Raw genomic sequence first — 23,673 nt, 5'->3', positions numbered from 1 at the left:
GAGGCCCAGTTGGTTGAGCGTCCTACTTCCACTCAGGTCATGATCTCATGATCTCTCTTTGTGAGTTCAAGCCCTGCATCAGGCTCTGTGCTGACAGTTCAGAGACCACTTCAGATCTTCTGTCCCCCCCTCTCTCTGCACCTTCCCCTTTCATGGTCTCTCTCTCTTGCTATCAAAAATAAATAAACATTTAAAAAAAAAAGAACTTATGACCACATCTGGCTTAGCTACTGTACAGTTTTGTGAGGGAACTGTGGTCTGTCCTCTGGAGAACTGGCCCCAGCTTCCTAAGAAGGCCAAAGGACACATCTGTGGGTGAGGGGTACACAGGACCTCTCTACTTTTTTGCAACTTCCTTGGAGCCTATAATTATTTCAAAATAAAAGTTTAAATGAAAAGTGAGGACACATGTGATCATGGCTGCCCCATGTCTGCCACTCTTAGGTCTGGTGCTCAGAGACTGACCACCCTCCTTGAGACCCAAGACTCATCCCTGACTGGCCACCTAGGACTTCCATCTGTCCTGGGCTGGCAGCTATGGGCAAGGGTTAGCCCAGGGCCAAGCGGGTGGGTACTCCCAAAGAGATCAGGCTCCACCTGGCTCTGGGGTTTGGGCCCCGGGGTCAGGACAATGTAACTTCATAAGCTCCCAAAGCCTCTGGGATAGAACTGACTTTACTGTGTGGTGGACCAAGTGAGGCCTCAGGACATGGGGGTTCCTGCCAGCAGTCTGTGGGCCGGAAGCCCATTCAGGCAGCGACACCTGGGAGATGTGCTGGATAGCAGCTGTCAGGGGTTCTGCCTCTGTAGGGTCTTGCACGTGAGGTGTGGGACATTTAGGGAACCACAGGAGACCATCGCCTCCAGCTCACACGGATCCCTCCCGTGGCTCCCTTCCTCAAGAAAGACGCCTGCTCTTGCAGAGGTTGAATAGACCCAGGAGTCTGTTCCACTTTGCCTGTGCCCTACAGCTGCCAGAACTGTTCCGAATGGTCTGGAGGCGGGACTAGCAGGACTAAGCCGGCTCAGGCTAGTTTTACTTTCACTTTCATTTCCCCTGAAATGACAGAGGAGCCAGGAAGAAAGCTGTGACTGGTTGCATTCTTCAGTGCCGTAGACTTCGTGCCTGTGTACACTAGCCACAGTGAGGCACTGGCCTCTGCTGGCGCAGCCTCCCACACAGCGATCCTATCTATAAGCACTGCAGCCTGGTGTCCAGCCTCAGGATGACTGTTCCGGAGACCTCCAAGTTGCTGGATGAAGAGCTATACTCACGGCAGCTGTGAGGCCCGAGGTGGGGAAGGCAATGGGGAGGGCTTTCTGACTTCTGATCTCCGATTGCATACCTTCTTTTTCCCCACCTGCAGGTATGTGCTGGACTTGCCTGCCATGCAGAAGATTCAGGGAGCCAAGGTCCTGCTGTCAGGCCTTCAGGGCCTGGGGGCTGAGGTGGCCAAAAACCTGGTCCTCATGGGTGTGGGCAGCCTCACTCTGCATGATCCCTACCCTACCTGTTGGTCTGACCTGGCTGCCCAGGTGAGGGTCGGCGGGCACTGGGGGGAGGCTATGGGTTCCCAGACCAAAGACCAAGAGACATCTCCTTGCTCAAGCCAGACTGTGTCTCTCTCTAGTTTTTCCTCTCAGAGCAGGACTTGGAAAGAAGCAGGGCTGAGGCATCTCAAGAACCTGTGGCTAAGCTCAACAGAGCTGTCCAGGTTTGCATCCACACAGGTGACATCACCGAGGAGCTGCTGTTGGACTTCCAGGTACCCTCCCTGCCCCACTGTCCAGTTGAGCCCAGTCCCTTCCTCTAGCCCTGAGCTGAGTAGCAGTTCCGGCCCTGCTGATGACGGGGTCCATCCAGGTAGTGGTGCTGACTACCTCGAAGCTGGAGGAGCAGCTGAAGGTGGGCGCTTTATGCCATAAGCTCGGAGTCTGCTTTCTGGTGGCTGATACCCGGGGCCTTGTGGGGTGAGTGAGACTATCTACCTGCCTAGCCTACCACGTCACAGGCAGCAACTGGTCCCAGTGCTATTCCTAGCTCCAGGCTTGCTCCAGTGCCCCTCCACCCAGCCCCAGGCCTGTCCCAGCATCCCCTTCTCATTCTGGTCCCCACTCCCACCCCTCTGCTTCTTCCACCCTGGCTTCCAGACCCACTCCAGTAAGTCGCTCAAACTCTAGCTTCCAAGCCTCTCCCAGCATCCCTTCCCAGTGCTGGCTCTCTGAGCTTGTCCTAGTGTCTCCCACCCTTCACCACAAGCATGGTGATTAACCACTGAGCCGTCTCAGTGACCCCTACCACCACACTGCAGGCAGCTGTTCTGTGACTTTGGTGAGGACTTCACTGTGCAAGACCCTACAGAGGCAGAACCCCTGACAGCTGCTATCCAGCACATCTCCCAGGTGGGTGTTGCAGTGTAGGTGCTCACCTGCTGACCAAGGAGGGCACCCCTGAACCAAGCCACCTCTTCTCCAGGGCTCCCCTGGAATTCTTACCCTGAAAACAGAGGCCCACAACTTCTACGATGGGGGTTTGGTGACTTTCTCAGGCATTGAGGGCATGGTAGAACTCAATGGCTGTGATCCCCGGCCTATCCACTTGCAAGGTAAGCCAACCCTCTCCACCTCCAGGCTCAGCACCCAAGCCCCAACTGGGGGCACACACAGCCTGGTTCTGGTCCTTGGGGATAGGTTCTCCCTTTACCTTCCTCAGCATGGAGCAAAGTCAAGGACACAGATGCAAGACAGGATAGAGTATAAAGAACTACTCAGGGTCAGAGGTCATACTGACGAGGCTGGATCTCCCCTAGAGGATGGAACCTTGGAGATTGGGGACACAGCAAATTTCTCCTGTTATTTGAGTGGTGGAACTGTCACTGAGGTCAAGAGGCCCAAGACTGTGAGCCATGTGAGTGCAAGTGCATCTGAGGTAGGGGAGCTTGGGAGCCTCAAGGGGCCCACAGTCTTCTGAACCCAACCCTGAGCTGAGTACCTGCTACAGAAGCCCCTGGATGTAGCTCTGCTCCAGCCCCACGTGGTGGCCCAGAGTTCCCAGGAAGTTCACCGTGCCCGCTGCCTACATCAGGCCTTCCGTGCCCTGCACCAGTTCCAGCACCTCAACGGCCGCCTGCCCCAGCCCTGGGATCCTGTGAGTGGCCCCTCTGCTCTTCCCTTGAACCTCTGTCTTACTGGGGTCTCACCTACCAGGAGGCAACAATGATTATCTCACAGACCCAAGTTATAGTCCCAGAGGCAGTTTCCCATTTACATGTAGGAAATGATAACACTGTCTCTAGGCCAGAGAGTGGGTCCCTGAAAGTACCAGGCACAGAGGCTGGGGACCCCGCCACCTCCTAACCACTCAGTTTATGGCTGAAATGTCTACTCCCAGTGGTGAAGCCCCCATGGGCGTTGTCTGGGCGTTCTCTGGTGGGGCTGCACAGTCTGGCAACTGGTTTGGGCCTTCACATTCAGGTTCTGCTTCCTCTTCTGTGGAAATGGGGGATGGCTGCATGAAGGGTTTGAATAGGGGGTGGAGTTCAGGCGTGGGCTGCCATGCCCAAAGAGTTCTACCTCACAGGTTGATGCAGAGATGGTGGTGGGCCTGGCCCGGTCCCTGGAACCACTGAAGGGGACAGGAGGAGAGCCGCTGGAGGAGTCTCTGGATGAGGCTGTAGTGCGGACAGTCGCCCTGAGTAGTGCTGGTGGCTTGAGCCCCATGGCAGCCTTGCTGGGTGCAGTGGCTGCCCAGGAAGTGCTGAAGGTGAGCATAGGCACAGGCAGGGTGGGACTGGGAAGGGTGTGGAGATAAGTGTGGGTGCCAGAGGGTGCCCAAGTACCAGACAGTGACCTTGGAGGCTTTGCCCATCTGGTGAAGCCCAGCCAGGATCCCAAGGGGTTGGAGCTGGTAGGAGTCCCTACAATGAAATGCCGGCCTCTAGGCAATCTCCAGGAAGTTCATGCCTCTGGACCAGTGGCTTTACTTTGATGCCCTCGATTGCCTTCCAGAAGATGGGGAGCACCTTCCCAAACCAGAGGACTGTGCCCCGGTAAGAACCTGGGACAGGGGTGCAAGCCTTCTCCAAATTCAGGACTAGGGAAGAAACAGAAAGAATGGCCCAGAGATCCTGACCTGGAAAGTTAGTATAAGAGGGAGACACAGCATGGGACAGTGGCTATCACTGACCCCTGTTTGTGTCCCCTAGAGACACTGTCGCTATGATGGGCAAATCGCAGTGCTTGGGGCTGGTTTTCAAGAGAAGCTGAGCCGCCAGCACTACTTCCTGGTGAGCTTTGTGGTCCAGTTGGGAGATGTCTGTGGGAGGGCCAGGCCAGGCCCTCTGCCTAAGTCTGCTCCTGCTGGCAGGTGGGTGCTGGAGCTATTGGCTGTGAGCTGCTCAAAGGTTTTGCCCTAGTGGGCCTTGGAGCTGGCGCCAGTGGGAGAGTGACTGTTGCCGACATGGACCACATAGAGCGCTCCAATCTCAGCCGTCAGTTCCTCTTCAGGACCGAGGACATTGGTGTGAGTGCCAGCCCCTACCCACGCCTTGCATCCTGGACTGTCCTCCCACAATTCCTCCCCAACACATCCAGCATCTTCCTGCTCTCTTCTCAGAGGCCCAAGGCAGAGGTAGCTGCAGAGGCTGCTCACCGCCTGAACTCAGACTTGCAGGTGATCCCGCTCACCTACCCACTGGATCCCACTACAGAGCACATCTATGATAACAATTTCTTCTCTCATGTGGACGGAGTGGCTGCTGCCCTGGACAGTTTCCAGGCCCGTAAGCACTCACCCTCGAAACTCAGCCTCTTGGTCAAGGCAGTGCCAGCCCCACTCCTGACCCTCTGGCCCCCTCACTAGGGCACTATGTGGCTGCTCGCTGCACACACTATCTGAAGCCACTGCTGGAGGCGGGAACAGAGGGTACCTCAGGACATGCTTCAGTATTCATGCCATGGGTGACTGAGACCTACAGAGCCTCTGCCTCAGCTATAGACTCTGAGAATGCTACCTACCCTGTCTGCACCCTGCGGCACTTCCCCAGCACAGTTGAGCACACCGTGCAGGTAGGAAGTAGCTCAGAAAACCCTAGCCCACCCATCTCAGTCCTCAGCGGCAGACCGGTTACCCATGTGACACCTCATGGTTCCTCTCTCCCCCACAGTGGGCCCGGGATGAATTTGAGGGGCTCTTCCATCTGTCTGCAGAGACCATCAACCGTCACCAACAGTAAGGCCACCAAGAGGGGTGGATGGGAGGGGCGCCTGGGTGGCTCAGTCAGTTAAGTATTTGACTCTTGGTTTTGCTCAGGTCATGATCTCACAGTTCTTGAGTTGGGGCCCCACATCGGGCTCTGTGCTGACAGGCTCTGTGCCTACTTGGGATCCACTCTCTCCCTCTCTGCCCCTCCCATGCACTCTTTCTTTCTCAAAATAAATAAATAACTTAAAAAAAAAAACTTTTAAAAAAGGAGGAGCAGATGGGAGTCCAGAGCCCCTAGCAAGAGTCTTTAGGGTTTAGCCTCGAGGCCCCTCCTTTCTCCACAGGGCACCCACTTCTCTGGCAGAACCAGATGGGCTAAAGGTGCTGACCCTGCTGCAGGAGGTGCTGGGTGTCCTGAGAGAGCGTCCACAGACCTGGAAGGACTGTGTGGTGTGGGCTCTTGGCCACTGGCAACTCTGCTTCCATAATGGCATCATGCAGCTGCTGAATCGTTTCCCACCCAATAAAGTGGGTAGCTAGGGACTGGGGGGCTGGGGGCTCAGGGGGACCAGACTGAGCCCAGCAGCCTCGATTTCCCTAGGTGCTCGAGGATGGAACTCTTTTCTGGTCAGGTTCCAAACAGTGTCCCCAGCCCTTGGAGTTTGATGCCAGTCAAGTAAGTGGGGTCCCTTAGGAACCCCAAGATGGGGATGTGTCCCCTCAGAGCAGAGGTGGGCCCCTGTTCTGCATTCTTCAGAGATGAGCAGATGCTGATGGAGATTGCTGTGTTTGTGTACATGTGGGTGTCCACCTGTGAGACAGAGGAGACACTCCAACATTTCCACAAATGGGTGGTGACCCCTACCCCATGTACCTGTACTGCTCAGTCTACCCATGCATCTTCCCATGCTTTTGCTCTGACTGCAGGACACACACCTCCTCTATGTGCTGGCGGCTGCTAACTTGTACGCCCAGATGCATGGACTGCCTGGCTCACGGGACCAGACTGCACTCAGGGAATTACTAAAGTCGCTGCGCCTGCCTGTCACCCAGCACCTGGCTCCCATCTTTCCTTATGACCTGGAGCTAGCTCGCGCTTCTGCTGAGTTTGGTGAGGCTCCCGACTCTGGCCCTCTATGCTGCCACCCAAAGTCATAGCCCTCAGCCTATGCTGCAGAAGCAAGATGGGGCCTGAGGACCCTGAAGTCAAATACTATCTCTCAGGCTCTCTGATTCTGCTTCTCTCAAGGCTTGGGCTCATCCTCTAGCCCCTCAGTAGGCCCTCTCCCTGCTGCCCATATCCCTGCACCCCTGTTCCCATGGCAGATTCTCAGCAAAAAAAAGATCGCTACAAACCACTGGATGCTGGAGAGCACCTAGTTATGTTCCCCAAGTGAGGACAGAGATAATTGGTGCACGCATGCACACACATGTGCGCGCGCGCGCGTGCACACACACACACACACACACACACACACACACACCGAATAGGGTTGGGGCTGCTGGAGAGGAGACTGCAGCATCAATCGGGGTCTCCCTGAAAGTGGTAAGTTTAGGCTTAGGAGAGATCAAGAATAGGCACCAGGCTCCAGGGAGAACATAGAAGGTAGGGGCTAAGAACTTCCACCCCCTTCCTCTGACAGGCCCTGAGCAATTGAAGAAACTGCACAAAGTTCTGGAAGTCTGGAGTGGGAGCCCTCCCCTCAAGCCCCTGAAGTTTGAGAAGGTGGGAGTCCAAGTAGGGGTGAAGGGCCAAGTTGGGGAGGTTGTTGGGGAAGGTCAAGAGCTAAGAAAGTAGCTTTGAAGTCCCTTGGCCTGAATTCTCCTCCCAGCAGGACCCCAAAAGCAGGTCACCTTCCCTGAGCCTCAGCTTCCTTATCTGATAAGCGGGGAGATGTAAGCATCCACCCCACAGAATTGTGGGAAGACCTGTACAGTGACACATGGTCCGCCATGGTGAGGGACTCTAGGGCAGTGTTAACACAACTGTGACTTGGGCCTCACAGGACAATGATAGCAACTTCCATGTGGACTTTGTGGCAGCGGCGGCAAGCCTGCGAGCTCAGAACTATGGGATCCCCCCTGCCAACCGTGCCCAGGTAACTCTGCCCCTTAGGGCTCAGGCCTAGAGGTGGAGGTCAAACCTTAACCCTACACCTTGGGCCCAGACCCCAAATCTCTTGTCCTTGGCAGAGCAAGCGAATTGTGGGCCAGATTATTCCAGCCATTGCCACCACTACAGCAGCTGTGGCTGGCCTGGTGGGCCTGGAGCTGTATAAGGTGGTGGGCAGGCCACGGCCCCTCAGTGCCTTTCGCCACAGCCACCTGCATCTAGCCGAAAATCGCTTTGAGCGCTGGGTGCCTTGTGCCCCAGCCATCCAGAAGGTGAGCCCTTGACACCCCCTCACACCAGGCCTGGGTTCTCCTTGCACTTACCAAAACAGGGTCTACTCTGGCTTCGGGTTTGTACCAGAATCCAGCCTCTGGGGGAGTCCTTAAGACTGCCTCCAGCCCCCTGCCTGCTGTGAAGCCAGACTGGGACCTGTCAGACACAGGAAGCAGCCGTCAGCCACCCCCACCCCTCCACTGCCTCGAGTCTGGGGGAGCTGCAGCTTTAACTCATTAGTGGAGCCAGACATCCCTCACAGCCTCCTCCCAGCAGAGCCCTAAGGGGGAGGTGGTAGGGAGGGGGGACTAGAGCCCTGGCCCCAAACAGAGCCTAACTTCAGCCTGCATGGCATGGGGATCCTAGTCCATCCTCTCCAAGCTAAGTTAAATAAAGGCTCACTACCGAAGGTGGGGTTGTGAGTACTTATGTCATAGGTGTGAGTGCACAGGGGTCTGGGCATCCCTGGCTCTGAGGTGTGTGGCCATGGAGGGAGGATGCTTGCACATCTGTGTGCCAGATGGGAGTACAGGACTCTTCTTCAATGTGGGCTTGTGTGGGTGTGCATGTGAGTACACATGCGGGCGTTCCCAGGCTTGTGTGCATGTGTGTTCCTTCAAGTGCAGGGCTGAGAATGCCCCTGGCTGTGTGCCCAGGCTAGAAAGTAGTTAGTTGGCATTTTATTGGGGCACAGGAGAGGGGATGGAGAGAATACCCTCACCAGGGGAGAGGGGAGAGGTCATGGGCCAGCACTGGGCTATTACTGGGGTCCCTCAGGGCACAGTGCACAGAGCTCCTTTGTGAAGGGCCTCTCCTCTAGCACATAAGCTGCCTTTGTCTGTGGTAGAGGGGGAGGGATCAAGGGAGGATCCCCCCCAGCTCACCTCTGGCCTCATCTCAGCTTGACCCCACTGTGCTTTCTGGAGGTGGGGGTCTGCCCCTGGCTGCCTGCCACCCTCAGCTCTAGTCACCAGAATCCCAAGACTCTTGAAATGGGGAAGGAAAGGGGACAGGAAGAGGAGACCCCTGCCGACTGTGTTCCTGCTGGGGTCTCAGCCATTGGGGCCCTAGTGGTCGTTGTGCCCCTTGAACCTCTGTGCTCATGCAGTCCAAGGCCCTGGCAATACAGAATGAAGGGGCAGGATGTACCCCCCAGCTTCCAGCCTTGCATTTGAGGATCAAGGCTGCTTTATCAGAGACTGCAGCGGCCCTACTCCTGTTTCCTCAGGAAGCAACGCCCCCCTTCACACACACACACACACACACACACACACACAAAACCAGCCTGTGTGATGGATTGCTTGTTTCCCTGTGCGGGGGCCCCATAGCCCCATTTCCTGTGCTGGCCCCAGCATAGGCGGGGAGGGTATTGAGACTCTGGGCCCAGATCCCACCTTCCAACCCCACCCCCCTGGCTTCTGCTTCCTGCCTCTAGTCCAGCTCCTTCCCTAGGAAAGGGGCCATTAGCTGCTGGTAATGGAGAGGGGGAGGGGGTGTGTGAGAAGCTTCTCATTCCTCCCCCCCCACCCCGACTCCCAGTGCCATCACCTGACATGGACCTGTTGGGACCGCCTGAAGGTGCCTGCTGGGCAGCCAGAAAGGACCCTGAAGTCGCTGCTGGCCCATCTCCAGGTGAGCCCCATTCCTCCTCCTCGCCTTCAGACTTGGCCCAGCCTGGCCTAGCTGGCACCTGATCTGACTCTCTCTAGGAACGATATGAGCTGAGGGTGAAGATGCTGCTGCACGGCAAGGCCCTACTCTACTCAGCAGGGTGGTCACCTGAAAAGCAGGCCCAGCACCTGGCCCTTAGGTGAGCCCACACCTGCCTTTAGCCAGGACTTGTTCTGTCCTTGGAGGTTGGAGGTGGGAGACATGCTGAAGTCTTTCCTATTCCCAACCCCATTTGGGCCTCTCACACCCTCCTGAAGCTTTCTTTTGCCAAATGGAGCCAGCAAATGGGCTGGGGGTGGGGTGAGGGCTGAAAGCCTGAGGAGTGGCCTCCAAGCTGCCTGCTTGGCCAGCCCCATCAGTTCCTCCACACTCCGTTAAGCCCCCCTTTCACAGCCCACTCCCAGGGGACTCACAGCTTCCTGCCTCCTGCCCGCCCTGCCTGCTGCTCCTAAAATAGTTTCAGATGTTTCCTGTCTTAAGCTGCTCCTGCCCCTGGCTTGGGCTCCTTCTGGCCCATCAGCACCATCTGGTCCATGTCAGGTCACTCTGCCTACCACTGCTTACCTACCCAATCTCCCCCATCCTCTTACCCCCCCACCCCACACTACCAGGGTGACCAAACTGGTGCAGCAGATGACAAGCCGGATGCTTGAGCCTGGGCAGCAGGTGCTGGTGCTGGAGCTCATCTGTGAGGGGGAGGAGGAGGACACTACCTTCCCACCCCTGCACTATGAGCTGTGACAAGGCAGCAGCCCTATCACCTGGTTCTATCGAGCCCTGTATCCTGAGCCCACAGTAGGCACTCAATAAACACTTGTTGAAGGAGGGCGTAAGTGGAGAGGATGGATGGCAAAACATGGGGTGGTAATGCATAGGGTGGGTGATGCGGGCATGATGGGGACCCCTGAAGGGAAGGAAAAGGCTCTTTAGCTTCGCCTGCCTGGGCTGCATCTCAAAGGGCTGGGGCCACCTCCTAGAGCCTCAGGGGTATGGAATCAGGATAGACCAGAGAAAGGCCTTTATTGTCCCAGGCTGGAGGGCAGGGTCAGAGGTAGCTGACATCATTGCAGATGATGGGTTGGCGGCTGCGGCAGCTCATGAGGGCTGCAAATCTTGAGACATCTGCAGGCAGTTCAGGTTCCGGGCGAGGTGGGCACGACAGTCGCTTTCCCGCCATAGCTGCCCGGCGTGCCCTAGCCAGCTGGCGCCGCAGCTGCTCAGAGAGCCCAAGCAGGAACTGAGGGGGCCGAGCACGGACACGGGGCCCACCGCTATCGTCCTCCTCACTTGCTGCCTCTGGTAGCTCCATCCAGTTGTGCACCAAGTCAGCAAAGCAGTTGTCGCCCAGCACTAGGGGCTGGCGACTGCGACCTCTGTTCAGCAGGGCTGCTGTCCAGTCCTCAGCTTCCAGGCCCTGCCAGTGCTCCAGGCAGGCATCTGGGGTAGACTTGGGCCGTGGTCGGTGGGCAGGTGGTGCACTGGCCACAGGGGCCCTGCTGGGCAGGGGAATGCCACTGGCCGAGAGACGCTGTCTATGGGGGGGCCATGCTGGGGGTGCTGGGTGTTGGAGTACAGGCAGCTCATCCTCTCTCCATGTGCCGCCTGACACCTCAGAGAAGCCAGAGTCCCAGTCCAGGGCATGCTCCCTTGGGCTCCTCAAGGCAATACCTTTGTCTCCTGTCACCACACCTTCCTCTTCTTCCACACAGCCAACTGAGTCCTCTTCCAAGGCATCTGAGGCCCTGAGTCCATGGCTGAGCCAAACACCTGGGCCAGGTTTGGGTGGTGGTGGAAGGGGGCCAGACATGGGGGGTGAGCCAGTGTCCCGGCCACACAGCTGTGGAGGAAGAGAGGGTCCAAGTTGGAGGGGTAGTTGTCACCCTGCCTGTGCAGCCAGACTAGTCCCAAAGCAGAAGGCCCAGGAGGACTGGATAGGCCTGCAGGCCTGGGCAGCAAGGCCTCTAGTGGGCACAGGGCCGTCATGGGGGCGCTGGCACACGTAGCTCGTGTGACTCGCATCAGCCGACCTGGTGGCAGTCCGGCAGGCTGCAGCACGCAGAGCTGGGCAAGTTGGTACCCGCCACCAGGGCGGGAGGCAGGGTTGCGGGCCTGCCTGCATCGGGAAGTAGGTCCTGTTTAGGGCTGGGGGTGGGGGGGCATCCCCTGCTTCCTGAGAGATTCAGCTCCCCAAAGCTCACAGCGTCTTTCAGAGAAAGAGCACTTGCCAGGTGGGGGGTAGAAGTACAGGTCAGCCTGGGGTAGAAGGCATCCATAGTAGCGCTAGCACCTCTTTAGTCCCTCGCAGCCCCCTGCTCCGCCCCAAGATAAGTTTCTCCCCGCCACCTCCCTCCGCCGCCGCCACCGCAGCCGCGGCAGCTCGGCCAGCTGGGCGGCTGTTACTTGATGCCCAGGGCAGCTCCCAACCGTCCGAAACCCGATGCGGGCCATCTGGGCCATCTGCGTCACCCCGCCCCCATCCCGCCTTGGATGGGCACTCGGGACGGCCCCCTACCCGTGTGTCGTTCGGGCCTGAAGGCAGCTGGGCACCCTACACGCGTCCCCACAAGCCACACCCGCTCGCAAGCCTCACCAGTTCCCAGCGGAGCTGGCCCAAGAAGCTGTCAAGCCGAGCGCTGTGCATGCCCGTGGCGGAGCCACCGCCAGGCTCGCCAGTTCCTCTTCGAACTCCAGCGGGACAAGCGCAGCGAGGGCCCAGCGGGCCGGCCAGCGGCACCCTGGCCCTCTGACTGGCGCCGCTGCTCTTTGCTCTAGGTAGCTCCCGCCGCCNCAGCCGCGCCCCGCCCCTGGTGCCGCAGCCAATGGGGGCGGGGAGGGACTGAAGTGGCCCCGCCCCCCGGGCCCTGTTGGGTGGGTGAGCCTGACGCCCACTCCCCACTCCGCACCAGCTGGGGTTAGGGGGAGGGGCAGGGCTGCGGCTGGAAGCCCGGCGGGTCGGGCCTGGGACTCCCCGATACCCTGGGCGGTTGAGCTGACTCCAGGTTCGCTGCTTGAGCCAGGACAAGTCATTACCCGCAGTAGCCTTAGCTTCCCCTTTTTTCCCGGGATAGAACCACAGTTCCTCCCGCAGGAAGCCTCAAGAGCGTGCGGATCCCCTAGCTACGTCCACGTGCAGGCAGAGCGCCCCCAGCCGTCGGATCTAGCAGTGCTATGGCCCATTCAGGGCGCGACCCACTGTATACGTTACTGGAACTGGCCTCGACAGACCCTGGAAGTGAGTGATGGGAGGGTCCGGCCCCACAGAGGAGGATTCCAGGAGCTCCGGACCTCGCGGCAGCGCAGAGGAGGGGCCTCAGACAAGGCCCAGCCAGCGCCCTCTCCGCCCCGCGTCTGGGCCAAGCAAGGCGTGGCCGCCCTCTAGTGGGGAGGGCTCGGTTAGCCGCGATTTCTGCGGCAACATCCGCATTCCCTCTGCTCGTACCACTAGCCTACCTAGAGTGAGAGCAGGGCGGGTAGGGCGGCGCTTTCTGTCCAGAATGGTCAGATCCAAGACTAGGTTAGAGGATACAGTCTAACTTGAGACAGACTAATCAGTAGACAGAAAAATACCGGAAATGGGGGCAGACGGCCTCGTTTGGGAGAGGGGGACTCACAGAGGCAGCGTTCTCTATGTAATCTGAATGGGTCATCATGGGAGATAAAGAAGGGTATCTTAGGTTCACCTGGGTGGCTCAGTCGGCTGAGGGTCTGACTCTTGATTTTGGCTCAGATCATGATCTTAAGGTTTGTGAATTCAAGCCGGCATGGGGCTCAGTGCTGGCAGCATGCTGCCGCCTTGGGATTCTGTCTCCCTCTCTCTTTGAGCCTCCCCCGCTTGCTCTCTATAACTCTATCAAAATAAATAAAATTAAACTTTAAAAAAAAAAAAAAGAGGGGCGCCTGGGTGGCTTAGTCGGTTAAGCGTCCGACTTTCGCTTAGGTCATGATCTCACGGTTCGTGGGTTCGAGCCCCGCGTCGGGCTCTGTGCTGACTGCCAGCTCAGAGTCTGGAGCCTGTTTCAAAGTCTGTGACTCCCTCTCTCTCTGACCCTCCCCTGCTCACGCTGTCTCTCTCTCTCTCTGCTAGAAATAAACATTAAAAAAAAAAAAAGAGAGAGGGGTATTCTAGACAGACGGATCAGCCAGTTAAAGGTCCCAAGAAGAGAGGATTTGGGCAGGGCTTAACATAAAGGACCAAGTGTCTAGACAGTGGTGGGGGAGTGAGGAGATCACCAAAACCTGGCTCCTAGTGACCTTAGATGTTCGTGGAGTGATGGGGAGCACTGGGACTTTTGAGCAGGGAATGACCTGGACTGGCTTCTCTTTAGATAATCCCTGCTGCTTTAGGAGAACCGCTCTGTAATCAGAGTGGAGGCTCCTGCCCTCATCCAGTAAGGGAGGGGAGGACCTGGGTCTGTGTAGGGCTGAGACACAGAAGGAGGTGTTTGGGGCATGTTCTGGAGCTAATATCAAGCTTTGCTGATGCATGAATATGAGTAGGGAAAGAGGAGCATCTAACCTGACTCCTAGATTTCTGGCCTGAAAAACTGGTTGGATGGAATTGCTGTGAAATGATCCAGGAAAGACTGGAGAAGAAAGGGTTTGGGGAGGAAAACCAAATGATTATTTGTGGACATGTGACCTTTGAGATATCTGTTAGACATCCTACATAAGATGCCGGGTCAGTCACTGGGTATGTGACTCTGGAATTTGGGAGAGAGATCAGCACTGAAGCCTTAGATCTGGGAGGCAAAGTGAGTAGATGGTATTTAAGGCCATTGGCTTCAGTGTGATGGGGGGAGGTAAGTGTAGACAGAGGAGGGCAGCAGTCAGGACCTGAGCCCTGGAACACTCCTCTGGGTGGTGGTAGGAAAACAGAACCAGCAAAGGGAGCAGGAGCAGCCAGGGGGGTGGGAGGAAACAGAGAGTGCAGGTACCTTAGGAGCCAAGGGAGTAAGTGTCAAATGCTGCCAAGGAGGTAAGGTTGGACAATGAACTGCTGTATTTGGCAGTATGCAGGTCTCTGAGGACTCCAACAAGGGCAGTTTCATGAAGAGAGAGATCAACTTGATGATAGTGGGCAGAAGAGAGTGAGTGATGAAGAATTGGAAAGAGCAAGTGTAAACAAATTTTAAAATTTGACATATGACTCTGGGGTGCCTGGGTGGCTCAGTTGGTTAAGTGCCTGACTCTTGATTTTGGCTTAGGTCATGATCTCACAGGTTTACAAGTTTGAGCCCCACATCAGGCTCTGGGCTGACAGTGTAAAGCCTGCTTGGAATGTTCTCTCTGTCTCTCTCTCTTTTTGCCCCTTCTCTCTCTCTCTCAGAATAAACTTTTTTAAAAAAATTAAAATTTGACATATAGTGTAAATATAACAAATGGGCAACTCTCAAAGATACAGCTCAATAAATGTTTTTTTAAGTTTATTTATTTTGAGAGAGACAGAGACAGTGCGAGTAGGGGGAGGGGCAGAGAGAGAGAGAGAGAGGGAGGGAGAGAATCCCAAGCAGACTCCATGCTGGCAGCACAGGGTCTGATACAGGGCTCAAACACACGAAGCCGTGAGATCATGACCTGAGCCTAAACCAAGAATCGGACTCTTAACCAACTAAGCCACTCAGGCACCCCCAGCTCAATAAATGTTAAATTCTTGTACATCTGTCACCTAGATCAAGGTATAGACTATCCCCAGCTCCTCCAAGGGGCCACTTTGTGCCCCCTTCAGATGATATCCCCCCAAATAACCACTATTTTGATTTCTATCACCTAGGATTCTTTTTGCTTCTTAAACATAGACAACTTTTAAGAGATTTTGTTAATGCCTGGGCTCAGGTTTCGTAGACAGATAATGTTCTAATGGTGAAGGGAAGTGGGCAACTGGAGTTTAGACTCTGTGGGGTAGCGAGTCCTGAGCCCAGTTTTCCTGGGTGCTATGCTTGTGCTGTCTCCAAGGACTGCATGACTGAGACTTACTTCCCTGAACTTCAGTTTCCCTAGCTGAAGCTTGATCCTTTTCTCCTAATGTTTCCTTTGGGTTGTAGTAATGAATGAGGAGAATTCATCAGAAGCAGTGAAACCTGGTGTTGTTCAGGCCTCTTAATGCCCGTCTGGAGTCTAGAGCTCAAGTACCAGGGATGGGCGGAGCTAGAATCTGGAAGGCCCAGGAGTCCAGCCTGCCCAGCTGTGTTTAAGCGACTCACCTGGCAACGGGGTAGGCCTGACAAACACGTCTGGTCTTCTGGAGTCTCCTCTGCTGTCTGCATCTTCAGGCCATTATGGTACTGCTCAGGCCCCTGGCGCTTCTGCTTGCTCTGACTGTCTTTGGTGAGGAGCTGGTGGGTGGGGAAACCCCAGTTCTCATTATCCTACCCCCCCCCCGCCCCATTCCTACACTGGAGTGGATTTGTGACCCTCCTCAGATAAGCTACCATAGAGTGCAGGGACTGGGGGAGAGCCAGGAAAAGGGCAAAGATCTAACTCCTTGACCCTTATTTCTTATCATGGCTGCTTCCTCAACCAAGTCCTCACTCCAATTCTGTGAAATGAACTGAGCCATAGTTGGATGTGGGGGACAAGGAAGAGTTTTTGGCTGCTTGGCCGTGAGATGTGACCAAGCCCTGAAGGAGAAGATCAGGACTATGCTCTGGGGGGAGAGGGGGGTTCCAGCCTGAATTGTCTCTTCCTCACAGAACTCCACTGCCTGCCCTGGTTCATAAATGTCTCTGAGAGCCAGGGACCCGGCACGATCCTTCAGTCCTTCTCCTTCAATTGCACTTCTCATATCCCCACCCTGCAGCTGGTCCACGTGCAGCCACCCACCACCTTCTTCAACCCACCCAGCCTGACCAGGCGGCAGGGGACCTATGTGGGCATGGTAGGATCATGGGCACAGATGGGAAACACGGGCACAGATGGGAACCATGGGGGAACAAAGGCAGACCTTAATTCACAAGGCCACAGGTAGTAGAAGGGAATGGAGAGGCTATAGTCCCACATGCACTGCCTACCTGGTACAGGTGACCTTAAGCAGCTTGGCCCGGCTGGATGCTCTATCAGTGAATCACTATCAGCTGCAGCTGCGGTTCACGTGTGGCAACCGTGTGATGGAAGGACCACTCTCTGTGAATGTGCAGCGGGACCCTGCTCATAGTGCATGTGCTGGCCGATTTGCCAGCCCAGGTGAGGCCAGGGGCAGCAAGCAGGGGTGGGCAGGCATAGCCTGAACAGAGCCTCCCTGACCTCTCCTCTGGCTAGCTGGAGAAATCATTCAGGTTCTGGAGACAGTCACACCTGGGGCCCGGCTGTACACTCTGCTGCTCCCAGGCCTGGAACTCCAGCGTGCCCAGGTGAGCCCAGCACATAGGCAGTATGGGGGGGGGGGGCAGAATGAGGGAGGCACATGGAGAGACCAAGCCCAGCCCTTCCTGGCCCAGCCCTCTCTAACCAAACACCCCTCCCCTAGCAGAGGGACACTTTAGTGTCAGCTAAGCCTCTACATGATGCCTATTCTTGTAAAGAGCCATTGATGGCTGCCCACTCCCAATGACCATGACTGTTTCTATAAGGGCATCTCAGGGGCTTGTTTTCTTTCATGTTCTCTGTGTGTTCTGAATTCTCCATGAAAATTGAGTCACTTTTGTAATCCAGAAAGAAATGCAGTTTAAAAAACAAAATAATTGGATTAAAACCGGAGAAGATTGAAGATCAGGGCCAGAGGTCAAGGTGGAGGTTGGGGACCCACCCTGCATCAGGGTATAGGAGGGTTGGGTATGGGCAGGTACTTGCTATGTTGCTGGGGGATTTTGGCAGGGATGCTGTGGGGGCACTGGGGCCTGGGGCTGGGGTCTCCAGCCTCTCTGTCCTGTCAGATAAGTATCATCAGTGCCCAGGACCCTCCATATTTCCCTGGACCTTTCTCCATCAATGGTCAAGGTTGGCTGCTGGCGCCATCCCAGGGCCTCAGAGGCCAGGCTCAAAAGGTGAGCATGACTTGGGATGTAGGGATACACAATAGACAGAGCCACACCACTTCCTGGAGGTTTGTTCTTGGCCTTCTAGATTTTGCTGCCTCATTCAGACATAGCCCAAACCTATACATGCTGCCACATTCTGGCTGTTCTTCCACATTGGCCTGGTTCTGTGCTGGGTTCTGGAGTTCCAGAAAGAGAAGGGATTCCTGGCTCTGGGAGCACCCAGTGCCTCTAATAGAATTGAAAATACTCAAAGCAGTCACACCGGAAGAGAAAGTTCTGGGTAAAGTGGCTAGTACAGTCTGGAGGAGGCTAGAGAAATTCCTTGTTTATTATTATTTTTTAAAACATTAGCAGTTTTGTTTTTTGCTTTTAAAGTTTATTTATTTATTTTGAGAGAGAGTGTGTGAGCAGTGGAGGGGAAGAGGGAGAGGGAGAGAGAAAGAATCCCAAGAAGGCTCTGCACTGTCTGCATGGAGCCCGATGCAAGGCTCATTGTGGGGCTCAAACTCACGAATTGACCCATGAGATCATGAGCTGAAATCAAGAGTCAGGTGCTTAACCAACTGAGCCATCCAGGCATCTGGAGAAATTCTTTCTTTAAAATTTCCAAGTCTTTTTAAAAAAGTTTATTTGTTTTGATAGAGAAAGTGCAAGTGAGAGGGGGGAAGAGAGAGAGAAGGAGAGAAAGAATCCTAAGCAGGCTCTGCACTGTCAGCAGAGAGCCCTATGCAGGGCTCAAACTCATGAGTTGTGAGATCATGACCTGAGCCAAAATCAAGAGTCCAACATTTAATTGACTGCGCCACCCAGGTACCCTGATAAATTCCTTCTTTAAAATTCCATGTCTAGTGACAGACTCTAAATGATGTCTCATTGTGAATAACTCAGATATCACACTTCTTTGAGCTGTTTGCATCCTAATGGAAGTATTTATGGCCCCAAGAACGGGACTCAAAGGAGTGCCTGTCTGCAGAATGAGAGATGATGGGGGGGGGGGCTCCTTGTGGAGGGCCCCAGGCAGGGGGAAGGGGCCTATTTGAAGAGAAGACTGGCACAGACATACAGGTATACACACATTGTAGTTCCCTTACTGTTCTGTGTGCACTGCAGGTCTTCCAGCTTCAGATTTTGGTGACTTTTGGACAAAATCAAAGCTGCCTTGGGATGCTCAAGGTGAAAGTTTTGCCTGTTCCCTCCAGCCAGATCTCCTTCCTGTAAGACTCCCCTACCCTGGGTACAGTGAGGGAGGGAATTAGGAGTAAGGTTAAGGTGTGGGGCTGCTGGGGTGTCCCCAGAGAGCTGCGTATGAGGGAAGCCCCAGAGGGGCACGCGGATGGGGCCAGGGGTGGCGGAAGAGGGCATGGCTAGTGCTCCCTTTTTGGTCCAGGAAGCAGGCCTCGAATATCACCATCCTGGAGGACCTGCCCCCCGGGGGTAAGGTGGTTCAGGTCCATGCCCAGGGCTTCGATATACGCTACGAAATCCTCTCCCCGGTGCCCTGCCCGCTGTTCTCCATCGGACGTGGTGAGGAGCGTAGCGGGGCCGGTGCGGGATGCCTGCGAGGCTGGTCCACAGTGATCCGCACTACCTCGTCGCCCTCCTGAGAAATGGGGCTTAAGCCCAGACAGACGCCGGCGCGGTGCAGTTTGGGGGCCGGGCTACAATTAGAGGCGAGCCTTGGAGGAGGGAGCAGGGGTGGCCAGGCTCAACCCCCTCGCGCTGAAGGTGGATTAGGTGTGACGGTGGGGATCGAACTGACCTGGGGGCGGGTCTAAACTCAGCATTCCCCGCCCCTACCCCGCCCAGCCGACGGTGTGATTCGCACCGCCGCGCCCCTGGAGTTAGCGCAGGCCCGGGGCTCGGCGGTCACTAGTCTGCGGGTGAAGGCCTACGAGCGGCTTTGGCCATGGGCCAGCGTTGACCTGGAGCTCACGGTGAACGTGCGCTCAGTCAACCGCTGGCCTCCACGCTGCCTCCCAGCGATGCTGGTGTGAGTATACAGGAGACTTACCTAAGCTACAGGGGTGAGAGCCATGGTTCTCCCTGGTCCACACTGACTTTTGCCCTGCGGCCCGCACTCTGCTTTCAGGACCCAAATCCCCGAGACCACGCTGGTGGGCACCGTGCTGAACACCTTCACTTGTGCTGATCCAGACTCTCCTGGCTCCATCCTGGACTACCAGCTGCAGTTCCACAGCCCTCCTGGCTCAGCTCACCTCTGCCTTCGAGACAGGGTCCTAGAGGTGCCCAGTCCGCGCCTCCAGAACCACATGCAGGGTGCTGGGGACCCGAAGGTGGAGGGTTAGGGGGCAAAGGTCTGTGGGAGCTGAGACCGTGACCATGAGGGAGATGGTGGTGGAGCCAATCTGCACCCACAGAGCTGGAAAGCAAGGGCTCAGGGTTGACCATGTGTGGTTGCCCTGACCTGAGGCGGCCCAGTGTGATTCTAGACTTCTCCAGGCCTTAGCTCAGCCTCACTCTGTGGCCCCTCTGGCCAGGTGAATGCCACCCTGGACTGTGACGCTCCTGGGGCCTGCTTTCAGCATGCAGCCTCCATCCTGGTGCTCGATGGTGGTCAGCCCCTGATGACCAGTGAGTGACCATACCCAGCCCTGGACATCCAGGACAGGGCTGTTCTGTACCTCTCTCTTCTCATCCTCAAGATAGAGTCACCTATCCTCCCATAGAAATCAAAAGGGCAGGGTTGTCTCCCTAGGGTGGGGCATATCTCTCCTTGACACCTCCCCACCCAGCAAGAGATGGCTATTGTTTGCCCTCCCTCCAGACCCTCTCCATCCTTAGACCCCCAGAGCAGGGCCATGTCTCCCTCCTCAGACCCCAGGGAATGGCTGGGCACCCCACACCAGCTCCTTGACTACCAAATGGTCTCCAGCTGAGGTGCCAGTACTGGTGATGGTGACTCCTGTCAACGAGTTCTCCCCAACCTGTGTTCCACACAAGTTCTGGATCCGGGAAGATGCAGGGCCCCATACTCTGCTGGGCTCTGTGGTGGGCATGGACAAGGATTACCCACACAACAGCATTGAGTACTACATCTCTGGCGGGCCTACCATCTTTTCTGTGGATCGTCTCAGTGGTACTCCCACCCCAGGGCTGGGATGAAGGGGTGAAACCAGAGTTGACTGCAGGCTGAGGCTGTGGGCATCTCTTTCAGGGGAGGTTCACCTCCTGGGATCTTTGGACTATGAACTGCAGACATTGTACAGGCTCACTGTCCTGCTGATTGACCATAGCCAAGACCAGGACCCCAATCACCACCGTTCTGGTTCCTGTACCATTACCATTGAGGTTGAGGTAATTGAGCCCTGAGGCCTTGGGAAAAATCGGAAAGTGTTCACATCTTCCTCTGGCATTCTGCTTTTCTACACTTTGCCTAAATTTCCTCCATTGGTTGACTGGAGAGGGATGGTGCCTCATTGTGGAAAACTTTGGAGCCTGTTGCCTGACACCTTGGTTCTGGAGGAGGCTGAGGAGCTGGCCTGGGGATTTGGGGTGACCTGGCCATATTCCTGCAGGATGTGAACGATCATGCCCCCGAGTGTCAGCCTCCATTTCAGGAACTCACCATCTACACTCTCCTGGGCCATAGTGTGGAGGTGACCAAAGTGTCATGTTGGGTTCCCCAGGAGCCACAGCGTCTGGCCTTCTCCTACAGCATTGTGGGAGGTGAGGATCATGGGGGGCCACCAGGCTGTTGGGGAAGGAGCAGGTCAAGGCCAACAATGGTCCCTTTCTTCTGCTTTCAGGGAATAGTCAGAGCCAATTCAGCCTGCAAGGAGACACCCTGGTGTACAACAACATCACTTTGGGGCCCTCCTGGCCAGAGCAGTTCTATACTTATGAGCTACTGATCCATGTAGCTGATGCAGGTCCCTCCATCCCCCACCTCAGCACCACAGCCACTGTCATTGTGCATCTAGTTCCCTGGAGCGCCAGCACAGTGGCCACTCACACCCACAGAGCCACAGTGAGGGGGGTCCTTGGGGCTTTGGGGGGTAGGGAGAAAGGATCTTGAAGGGCAAGGAGATCTAGTTTTCCAAGTGGAACTATGGGGGAAGGCATTCCAGAGGGAACCATTGAATGTATGGAGGCTGACAATACAGAAGAGCAACTCTGGGGTGCGGGGTAGCCCAAACTTTGGAGTGGTTTGGAAGCTGGATGATCAGGGCATTTTGGCAGGGCTGTGGCCCCCATTTCAGGTGCCTTCAGTGAGGACACCCTTGCTTGTGACCGACACAGAGACTTTCTGGCAGCCGGAGCCCTGGTTTGTGGTGGTGCTAACAGTGACCAGTGCCCTCTTTGTCTTGGCCCTGTGCTGGCTCCTCAGCAAGCTCTTCCAAGGGTAGGGCTCCTAACCCTGGGCTCTTACCCCAGCCCACTAATGGTCCCCATCTGTGATAGGTTCTTTCACCAAGATTTGATGACAATGCCCAAGTTGATGAGCAGGCAAACTGCTATTAGTGGGAGCTGCTCCCCCTCCAGAGGTTGTCAGGTTAGAGGCAGAGAGGCACTAGGGGGAAGTTGTCTCCATTGTTGACAGAGCTGGGTCTTGGAATGCAGTGGATGTGGATGAGGCCCAGTGCTTTAGACTCAGAGTCTATCATGCACTGGGCATTTGCCCCTATTCCTGACCCCTACCCTCCACTCGACACTTATTCTGCCCCTCGGGGTGAGTTTTTTTATGGGCACAGGACTGACTCAGGGGAAGGTGGGGATAACAACGTGGGCATTGTAAATGGACATTGGCTATCTCCAGTATAAAGGGAGAGATGAATGGTGCTGGTTCCTGGAACCAGCAAGTCTGCTGCCCTCACTGCTTGGTCCCTCCTCCAGGCATTTTAGGCTGGCCCAGATGCATCAGACACCAAGCAAACCAGCCCAGGCTTTGCTACTAAGCAGGTCAGTTTCCTTTGCATACCCCTATGCTTGAGAGTCCATCTCTTAAATTCAGGCTGGGGCCAAGAGCCTTATCCTGTATTCCTGCTTTTACTTTACCCCAGCATCCAGGGAACTGAGGAGTCCTTTCAGGGATTCATGGAGGCACCCAGGATGGAGATGCCCCAAGCACCCAGCAATGTCAACCTGAGACTGGTATGTCAACCTACCATCCTGTATAGTGGGCACTGGGCTGCTCTAGAGGACTTCCCTGACAAGCCTGCCTCCTTCCTTGTGGCTGTCTACCTCTGTGGTAGAGCCCATGCCAGCACCATCAGGATGGAACAGGGAAGTGGGCTCCTAGCCCCTATGGAAGCAGACCTTCACCTGCTCCTGGGGGGCAGGGCTCAACTCATTACTGCCTTTCATTCTTCCCTTCAGCAGCACTTTGATGGCAGAGCACAGGACTCCCGTGAGTCCCCCTTTTCCCAAACTACTCTTCACCTGGGTCCACTTCTCTCCTTAGCCCATCTCAGCATCTCCTCCTACCACCAGGCATCCACTATCTATTCTTTCCCTGAATGGGGTCTGTTCTCACCTTTCAGCCAATGTTTTTTTTTTTTAATTTTGTTTTTTTTACATTTATTTCTTTTTGAGAGACAGAGAGAGACAGAGCACAAGTCGGGGAGGGCGAGAGAGAGGAGACACAGAATCCAAAGCAGGCTCCAGGCTCCGGGCTGTCAGCACAGAGCCCGAGGCGGGACTCGAACTGACAGACTGTGAGATCATGACCTGAGCTGAAGTTGGATGCTTAACCGGCTGAGCCCCCAGGTGCCCCAGCCAATGTTTCTCAAACACCTGTTGGGCCAGGAGGTGACTCAGACCTGGTCTGTTTCCTGCCCATGGCAGAAGGGTTGGTGAGGAGAAAGGCTCTCAGATATTACATTGTCATCAGTGATTTATGGCAGAGTAATCTTGCACTGGGGCTTAGTTAGAGGAACTGGTGTTCAGTTTGGGGGCAATCAAGGATGCTTCCTGTGAATTTGAGTTAGACCTCAAAGGATTGGTGAGGAAGGAGGGAAGGGACAAGTCAGATCAAGCAGAAGGAGGGTCTCACCAAGGGTTCTGGAATGTCTTCCCCTACGTTTAAGGGAAGGAGGCTGTTCTGCTGAGGCCAGCAGTGCCCTCTCTCCCTCCTGACTATTTGAACTCAGGTACAGGCAGAGATTACCTGTTCAACACGCTCACGGGAGCCCGGCGCTGGCTCTGAAGCCAGGAAGCTGCTTCACTATTTGTGGAATTTTTTCTTGCCATGATCATGCTGCTGAGTTTTCAAGTTGATTCAATAATAAACAAAATTACAAACAGAAGAGTCCTAGCCTTGAAAACCACCTGTGGGAGAAGCTCTGGGATCTGAGCTTCCTTGTTCTCAACTGGAGAGTGCCTTGCTTTCTGGGAACACTCTAGGGAGTAGTAAGATTATTTTTCTTATAAGAAGGCATTGCATGATGCTCTGACTGATCATGATTAATGCAGAGGTAAGA

The 23,673-nt window shown here is 55.5% G+C and overlaps 3 protein-coding genes across 5 annotated transcripts; 2 read left to right on the top strand and 1 right to left on the bottom strand.

Moving 5' to 3' along the window:
- Positions 1-1,076: 1,076 nt before the first annotated feature.
- On the top strand, positions 1,077-10,085 carry UBA7 (ubiquitin like modifier activating enzyme 7). Of its 3 annotated transcripts, none has more exons than XM_077777154.1 (24): positions 1,077-1,282; positions 1,368-1,536; positions 1,632-1,766; positions 1,865-1,971; positions 2,313-2,403; positions 2,477-2,606; positions 2,811-2,908; positions 3,002-3,148; positions 3,581-3,763; positions 3,942-4,049; positions 4,206-4,286; positions 4,367-4,522; positions 4,616-4,781; positions 4,862-5,067; positions 5,166-5,230; positions 5,548-5,731; positions 5,805-5,879; positions 6,131-6,314; positions 6,847-6,929; positions 7,210-7,302; positions 7,397-7,588; positions 9,129-9,221; positions 9,299-9,399; positions 9,872-10,085. In XM_077777154.1, exons 1-24 carry the CDS (start codon positions 1,227-1,229, stop codon positions 9,999-10,001), a joined length of 3,033 nt encoding a protein of 1,010 aa, XP_077633280.1. In that variant the 5' UTR covers positions 1,077-1,226; the 3' UTR covers positions 10,002-10,085. The 3 variants fall into 3 exon arrangements, with proteins under 3 accessions (XP_077633280.1, XP_077633282.1, XP_077633281.1); XM_077777155.1 differs by having other exon boundaries at positions 1,256-1,294; XM_077777156.1 differs by lacking the exons at positions 6,847-6,929; positions 7,210-7,302; positions 7,397-7,588; positions 9,872-10,085 and having other exon boundaries at positions 9,299-9,391.
- A 195-nt stretch (positions 10,086-10,280) lies between these two features.
- On the bottom strand, positions 10,281-12,000 carry INKA1 (inka box actin regulator 1). Its single transcript, XM_077777193.1, has 2 exons — positions 11,851-12,000; positions 10,281-11,097 (listed from the first exon to the last, which is right to left on the bottom strand). The coding sequence occupies exons 1-2, from the start codon at positions 11,899-11,901 to the stop codon at positions 10,306-10,308; spliced, it is 843 nt and encodes a 280-aa protein (XP_077633319.1). The 5' UTR covers positions 11,902-12,000; the 3' UTR covers positions 10,281-10,305.
- Positions 12,001-15,535: 3,535 nt separating this feature from the next.
- On the top strand, positions 15,536-23,035 carry CDHR4 (cadherin related family member 4). The gene is given in 19 exon segments (XM_077777136.1): positions 15,536-15,584; positions 15,950-16,134; positions 16,277-16,439; positions 16,515-16,606; positions 17,129-17,239; positions 18,344-18,447; positions 18,621-18,757; positions 19,040-19,223; positions 19,323-19,476; positions 19,732-19,825; positions 20,127-20,330; positions 20,409-20,548; positions 20,770-20,920; positions 21,001-21,221; positions 21,454-21,596; positions 22,097-22,153; positions 22,255-22,345; positions 22,571-22,640; positions 22,643-23,035. Coding segments are annotated over 19 exon segments (2,418 nt in total). The 3' UTR covers positions 22,711-23,035.
- The last annotated feature ends 638 nt before the right edge of the window (positions 23,036-23,673 follow it).

The sequence above is a fragment of the Crocuta crocuta genome, unplaced genomic scaffold (genome assembly GCF_008692635.1).
Source record: "Crocuta crocuta isolate KB4526 unplaced genomic scaffold, BGI_CrCroc_1.0 scaffold77, whole genome shotgun sequence".
NCBI classification, from domain to species: Eukaryota; Metazoa; Chordata; class Mammalia; order Carnivora; family Hyaenidae; genus Crocuta; species Crocuta crocuta.
The sequence above is the reverse complement of the archived record's forward strand: the minus strand, read 5'-3'. Positions and strand labels throughout refer to the sequence as shown.